This window comes from Camelina sativa, chromosome 5 (genome assembly GCF_000633955.1).
Source record: "Camelina sativa cultivar DH55 chromosome 5, Cs, whole genome shotgun sequence".
In the NCBI taxonomy this organism is placed as follows: Eukaryota; Viridiplantae; Streptophyta; class Magnoliopsida; order Brassicales; family Brassicaceae; genus Camelina; species Camelina sativa.
In genome coordinates this window covers 15321124-15329166 of record NC_025689.1, presented here as the reverse complement: position 1 = coordinate 15329166, position 8043 = coordinate 15321124, and the positions used below count along the sequence as shown (strand labels likewise).

General features: G+C 34.1%; 1 protein-coding gene across 1 annotated transcript; it reads right to left on the bottom strand.

Moving 5' to 3' along the window:
- LOC104789275 lies at positions 1120 to 5731 on the bottom strand. Its single transcript, XM_010515003.1, is given in 13 exon segments — positions 1120 to 1221; positions 1309 to 1401; positions 1503 to 1630; positions 1729 to 1876; positions 1968 to 2174; positions 2277 to 2474; positions 2568 to 2671; positions 2766 to 2908; positions 2993 to 3039; positions 3364 to 3486; positions 3587 to 3715; positions 3794 to 5456; positions 5583 to 5731. Coding segments are annotated over 13 exon segments (3234 nt in total).

Sequence of the window (8043 nt, the reverse complement as noted above, 5' to 3'; positions counted from 1 at the left end):
CTCCTCCTCCTCCTCCTCCTCCTCCTCCTCTAGTGGGTGTGGGAATGCCAAAGTCTCATAGTCATAGATTTCAGAGATCGAAAGAGTGCTCAAAGCTCGACGTGGAATCTCTTTATTATTATCGGAAATAATGGATCACCATACCAAGGAGACTATCTTTTCTATTTGTTCAACGCGCGACTCCTTATAAATGCTTTGCCTTTTTCTTTCTAAACAAGTCTGAGAGTATTCTCATGTATAAAACAACCCTAATACCCCCTATGGAAAATTTGTTGACTCTTGGATTTTTTTTAGGTAGTGAAGTGGATGGATTCGTTACTTACCGAGCTAGTGGAGTTCTCTAACAGTGACTTTGTTTTAGACGCTTCTGCCTACACCTTTGAGGTTTAAGACTTGCATTTCTCTGGTTAATGAGGGTGACAACTGACAACAGTGAGGCTGTTGGCAGAGGAATAATTAAGGAAGGTATTTTGTCACATCACGTCCAAACAGAACGGTCGTCTCACTATTCCTCTATATCAAATTGTAACAGAGCATATGTAAGAGGTGACTTCCACCGAGCTTGTCTTTGAGATCAAGTTATCGAGTCTTGAATTTATGCCGAACCCTTGGAACTGCGTTCCTGTCCCATAGCTGGACACACGTTGAGGATGCTAGAAAATTGTGAACTCCCATGCACCATCTGCTTTTCACGATAAATAGAACGTTGTCGGTGTTTTCTAATCGTTCATTTGCATCTGTATATATTATACTCTCTCTCCTCCTAATAATAAAGAGATGAAACTTTCTAACTTTCTTAGCCAAAAATCAGATATCTCAATCAAATTGACTGAGAGGAAACAACACATTGTGCAAATTTTTAGGTGTTACAGATGATTTGATACAAATTCGTTGGTCATGCAAGTGTGACAGAGGGTTCAGTTTCATGCTTAGGAGCAAGATATACTCTTAAGGATCTCATGTTAATGTACATGATAAGGACTTTGTGTATATGAACAAAATATAGTTCACAAGACAAATCATATTATAGAACAGAGAACAAAACTTCATTTGAATTGGAACATGTCTGTTTTATACATCATGTTGGGTTTCTCCATATTGATACAATTCCGTCACTTGTTAATAGGCCATCGATCTGACGGCCGCTTCATAAAACAGAATCTCTGGTCGAACCTTTCTTTCTCCACAGAATTTGACCACACTCTTCCAGTTACCAACATTCTGTGGCATTACAACAAATACATCAATCATGTTTGGTCAATCTCTACATTCACAATATGGAAAGACAAAATCAAATCTTCGTCTTACCTCTCCATTGAAAGCACCATGTCTGAGATTGAGCCACCGGTTCTTTACATAAGCTAAGCAAATGTATTCTTCTTCTTCTTCACCACAACCAACCTGCATCACCATCACATACCATATTCTGAGAACTGTAACAAAAAAATTAATAGAAAAGAACAATGGCTAAAACATCTATGACACTGTTTCATATGTTTTACCAATGATACAAGCCGGTAGTTAGTGTTTGGTTCTAATCCTTCGTACATCCTGCTGATATCTATCTCCCAGTCCAAAGCCTTTGTTGTTTCAGATATTTCTTTAGTTTCACTCTTCTCCCATTCTAACACTAATGTTGCAAAGCCACATACCACCAACATTGCTTTATCATGAGCTTAATATATGAAATGAGTACATAAGATCACAATCATGGTGGTCAAAACTTACCGATTGTCAAGATAGGTGGGCATTTACTTATAATGTGATGTACAAAGTTTTCTATTCTACAGCCTCCTGTTTTAATGTCACATAACATCTTATATTCCATGTGGATCACCTTACAGATATCCACAAACTCTATATTCCCAAGAGCACACTGCATATATATACGCACAGAACAACCTTGTAATTAAGGGGTAGTATTAGTTTCTGTAGGAAACATAAAGAGGGAAACAAATGAAACATACCTTCAAGTCTCTGATCGAATCTGCAGCCATAACAATGCCATAAGAACTTTGCTCTGGATAATTTGGTTTCTTTCTGCATTTTCTACAACTCATTCTTTCATTTTCTTCCAACGTAAAAAGGCGAGTTACTAAGCTTTCTCTTTCAGTATTCTTCCAGCAATGCCAAAACTCAAGGATGGCTACAAGAACCTCAGCAGCATCACTCGACTGAAAGGGTATAGAAACATAGAATTCCTTTAAAATAACAATTAAGCTGACAGACAAATAATAATATTACCAAGCTTAGAAGGTTATCTTCTTCGAACGAACCATGGAAATAACTTCTTCTAGGGAAGCAAGTAAGTCACTCAAGAGGCAACTGTAGACTCCCTCATTATTTATCTCGCCTGACACAAAAGCAGTAAAGAAATGTTGTAGTGCAGGAGGAGCGTGTTCTTCCAGGTGGTCTTGAAATGGTTGCTTGTTGTGCATCAAATCTTCTTTGGGCATTTTAATGTTCAAGAGTGCCTGCAATACCACATTTTTTGTGAACTTCTCGAAGAGAATGATTTGATTCAGAAGACGAGAGTTTAGGACCTTAGGTATTCAATAGTGTTTTACCTTCAGTGTCATGTCAAGAGCTGAATTGTATCTGCTTGCAGCTTCTCCAAGAGCTGACTCTATATGTTCCGACTGTGAATCTTCTCGAAGTATATTTTGCATAACTTGAAGATGGCAAAAGAAAGAAATAAGAATTATGCATATAACTCACATTATTCGTCAACTGAGAAGCTCTTTTACAGACAGAGCCAACTTTACCATCCTCTTGATTAATAGTGTGGGATGAAATTTCCGATTGACGCCTATTACTTGCAAGGATATAATCTGGTTCCACAGAATCTTCTACCACCGTTTGCAATGGCGGAGACGTGCTATCCGGTTCAAGGTTGACAGAAGGTTTACTAGACATGTAAGAACACGTTTTGCTCAGAGAAAACCTGAAAGCAATTTATTAACATACGAAAAAAAACTCTTGAGGTACTTACTGTTCACCAGTCTTATAGAGAGGACTCGATATGTTCGTTGAAGTTCTCTCCTGCGTCATGAAGCCATTCATTCTTACAACAGATTGACCAAAATTTCAGGAAAGAAATTTGAGAATATAGAACCTCCAAAGACCTTTTTGTTTTTAGTTTTCTTCTTCTTTGACTGTGACTTCTTCTCCTCCTTGAGTAAAAGATCTGCATCTGCTGCATCTAACTTGGCTTTGGATTCCATATTCATAATTTCATTCTAGATGAGAGGATACATAATAACATGTTAGAAACATAGTTTCATATATGAGGGGCCATTCATTCTTACAACAGATTAACCAAAATTTCAAAAAAGAAAATTGAGAATTTAGAACCTCCAAGACCTTTTTGCTTTTATTTGTCTTCTTCTTTGACTGTGACTTCTTATCTTCCTCGAGTAAAAGATCTGCTTGTGCTGCATCTGCTGCATCTAACTTGGCTTTGGATTCCATTATCGTAATTTCATACTAGATGAGAAGATATATAATAACATATTAGAAACAGTTCAAAGGCCAAATAAGACGGAAACTGAAATCTCTCTGTATATAGCTTTAGTTTCAAACCAACCAGCAAGAAATTTTTCAGCAGTTCAAGGATATAAGTGCGGTTGTCAAAAACTGAAAGCCTGGTGAGGTTTTCCAGCAAACTAATCCTTGAATTATCAACCAGCAATATCTTTGAATTGATTAGCATAACCTGTAGGTCATGTAGATACTTTAAGATGGGCAACTCATGCCAATAAGTTGTTAATGAATTTGAAAATCATGAAAGAACCTTGGTATTGGCCACTGCTTTCAGAGAGCCTATGGAATTCAACACTACATCATCTCTGAGACTTTTATGCTCACGTATAAGATTCAAGCATTCTTCAAAATCGGGGAAATCAAATGTCAGATCCAATGCGCCTTCGAGAACATCTCGTACTGCACACACAAATAATTTTGCAGTGAGGGAATTTCCAGGTGCTCTCTCTTCGCGTCTATCGCATAGAAGAGATGCATAGCTGTTCCACTGATCTTCCTGAATATTCCTTCTCCTTTCATCCTCACTCATACACAAGTCTTCGATGACAGTAAGAGCTACATATTAATGGAAGACCTGCATTTTCTTTGCATATTTGGTTGCCAGAGTCCTACATGTGAACTGAACAGCTCTTAGAACAGCCACCCAGATATCAAGATTATGTTCCCAGATAGGTTTGGGAAAAGTCAAATCTAGTGGATTGTAGTCAGTTAAACATGATATGATATCATCTCCCTGAGCATGTGCCTTGGCGTAGTGAACACTGGGATCAAAAAGATTGATTGTCCCTTCATCATCGAATGGAGCATTATTGCTTTTCAGAAGTCTTTTATCCAGAAGCAGAAATGAAAACTGAGGGTCAAAGTCGATCTTTTCTGTTACTCGAGTAGAACCCAAGATACTGTCCACTGCTCTGGAAACTAGATCTATACCATCCTCCCTTTCACATTTGATGCGTTTTAGAAAGTTCAGAATTTGACTGAGTTCATGACAGTCCAGAAAACATATACTCTGAGGTGTTTCCACTAGGTGAGAATCGACAAGACTCTGTTTGGAAACTTCAAGTTTTGCAAGACACTTCAAAGGACATTGCATCACACTGTCTCGAACACTACAAGGGGGAATTTTAAGGTCACAAAACATCACGAGAAAAAATTTGATTTCCTTGAGTAACTTAGTCCGCTCTTCATCCACAGCTAAAGGCCATTCATTGGACCATCCAATATTATATGAAAACGCTTTCACATCTGCGAGCCGATTTTTGATCATTTCAACTGCAGCTACTGTATCCACTGGTTCCCAACTTCCAACTGATATCTTACGCACCCAGTCTTTGCCTATCCTCTTGACCATATCCATTTCCTTTGAAGGTTTAAAATCTGCAGCATGTTCTTGTTCAAGATGTTTCTTACATTCTTCAGCACTATAAAACTTCTTCGAACATTTAGTTCGGCACATCCAGAATATCCATTTTCTGTCTTCCCTCGCTGAATCAAGAATTTTCTTTAAAGCATCTCGTCCTTTTTGCCCATGTACTCCCTCCACAAAACTTGTAAGCTTTTCAATGTTTACTTTCATAAAATCCCTTTTGACCTTAACATCCAAACCTAACCAAAACGACCTCAATCTCTTATACTTGTTCTTAAGCGGCTCTGGACTATTCTTTGACACCAAATCTTCTGACTCACTTTCTTCTTCCAATAAACCCTTCAGTCCTCTAGTCTTGGAAACAGAGATCTTGAACTCAGCATCTTTGATGATATTCTCCAGGTCTTTCTTCGTTTTCTTCTGATGTAATTTCTGTTGCAAACTCAATTGAGCAACAAAAGAAGCCGAGTCTTCATTTGCGTTAGTAACAGATAAACCACGTTTTCCTATCTTCACACATTTCTTGTAATACATCACTGACTCTATATATGTCGTGCCAAATTGTAGTATCCAAATTGTAGTATCCATACATCACTTACATTTCTTGTAATACATCACTGACTTTATCTGTCACTGACATCATTTGCGTTAGTAACAGATAAACCACGTAAACCATATGTTCATGTCTTCCTTGTGGACCTGAATCATATCTTGGATTATCTCCAAAGCCTTGATGTGATCTCCACGAGCGAAGAGATCTTTAGCCTTTGCGTGGAGTGCTACGCTCTCAGCATCTCTCAGAAAAGTAGTAGTAGGCTCCATAGCTACGAACGATCCTCAAGGTTCTTGCGTTTTCTTGTTTTCTCTCTCTCTCTCTCTCTGCTTCAGAGAGATGTGTGTTGCGAGAAGAAACAGAGTTGAAGCGGGAATATTAACGAATATAACAGCTTATCACGTGAGAGCCACGTGAGAGACACGTGACAACGCTTGGGAAGAAAGAAACAAAAAAAAAACAAAAAACAATTTTGAATTTTGGGGAATTTTGTCGAACACGTTATGTGCGAAAGAGAACCCAAAAGTTGTGTGAATCTTTGAATGTGGGTTAAGAGCTAAATGTAGAATGGTCTTCATGTTTTTGGGATGAACAAAATTTCTGAATTTGAAAGATTTTGCAGTAAGAGGCGATACAAAGAGACTCGACGAGTCAAGTGTAGAAAAAAGTGAAGATTGTGACGAAGTATCGAGTGTGCTTTAAATTAGTTTCACTTTTTAGTTTTTAGATCCTATTTTTAAAGTTAACTAAGACAATTTTTTTTTTTTTTTAGAATTGAGTTATATTATAGGATTTTCTTTTATTATTTTAAATTTTTTGGTAAAATTCAAATAAGTTAAGTTTTTTTATAAAACAATATTTTATCAAATAGTGAAATTTGAAATATTAGGCTATTGCATTCTTGCAAAAACAATGAAAAAACGAGAATGATTTTTTAGAAAATAAAATTGGAAACATGTACGTGTTGGAAACCAATCTATATAATAATAGCAGTTTGAATAAATATCAAATATAGTTCGACTTTTCATCATACTTTTTCTAATTGTTTTTTCTATATATTTTGAAAAGAAATTATTTGATTATGTCTCGTTACATAGTTGCGTCTATTTATTGTAAAGTTGTGTCTTTTCACTATATGTTATTTGTATATTTTTTATCACAAAATTTTTGTTCTAATAATTTTATCTTTTAGAAACAATCTTATATAATAAGAGAAGGTTTTTTCTAACTTTTACTCACATTGCGACATTTGACATTCTCTTTTACCGACACATGTCATCCTCTATTTCCATTTTATTATTTAACAAATTTATATCATTTTCAATTCCATATAGTCATAGTTCTCTTCCTAATGTTGGTACAATTGATATATATTTTTAAATCCACTTTTATATCTTAAATTCTTTTGTCAAACAAAATCAGATTATTTTATAATAAAATCTCATATTATGTATGATATGAAAAAAATGTAATATTCTATAACATTTACTAATAAATAACTGATATTTGATACATCTACTTTAAACATTTTTCTTACATTTTATTTAATTTGTCCTTCATCCTTAAAGTAAAAAAACACACACTTTTACCGACACATGTCATCCTTTATTTCCATTTTATTGTTTAACAAATTTATATCATTTTCAATTATATAATAAGAGAAGGTTTTTTCTAACTTTTACTCACATTGCGACATTTGGCATTCTCTTTTACCAACACATGTCATCCTTTATTTCCATTTTATTATTTAATAAATTTATATCATTTTCAATTCCATATAGTCATAGTTCTCTTCCTAATGTTGGTACAATTGATATATATTTTTAAATCCACTTTTATATCTTAAATTCTTTTGTCAAACAAAATCAGATTATTTTATAATAAAATCTCATATTATGTATGATATGAAAAAAATGTAATATTCTATAACATTTACTAATAAATAACTGATATTTGATACATCTACTTTAAACATTTTTCTTACATTTTATTTAATTTGTCCTTCATCCTTAAAGTAAAAAAACACACACTTTTACCGTCACATGTCATCCTTTATTTCCATTTTATTGTTTAACAAATTTATATCATTTTCAATTCCAAATAGTCATAGTTCTCTTCCTAATGTTGGTACAATTGACATATATTTTTAAATCCACTTTTATATCTTAAATTCTTTTGTCAAACAAAATCAGATTATTTTATAATAAAATCTCACATTATGTATATGATAAAAAATGTAATATTCTATAACATTTACTAATAAATAACTGATATTTGATACATCTACTTTAAGCATTTTTCTTACATTTTATTTAATTTTTCCTTCATCCTTTAAGTAAAAAAACACACACTATTTTATAATAAAAGAAAATATCATAATAAAAATCATATATTGGATGAGAAATGAAATTGTTTAAATATATGATTATGATTAAGCCTTAATGTAATTTTATAAACCTTAATTTTCACACGTTTTAAAATCATATAATATTTTCTTTCATTGAGTAGACAATAAAGTTAGTCAGTTCCATACTTCCACTAAAATCCTATTAAATTATGATAAATTACACAACAATAGCTT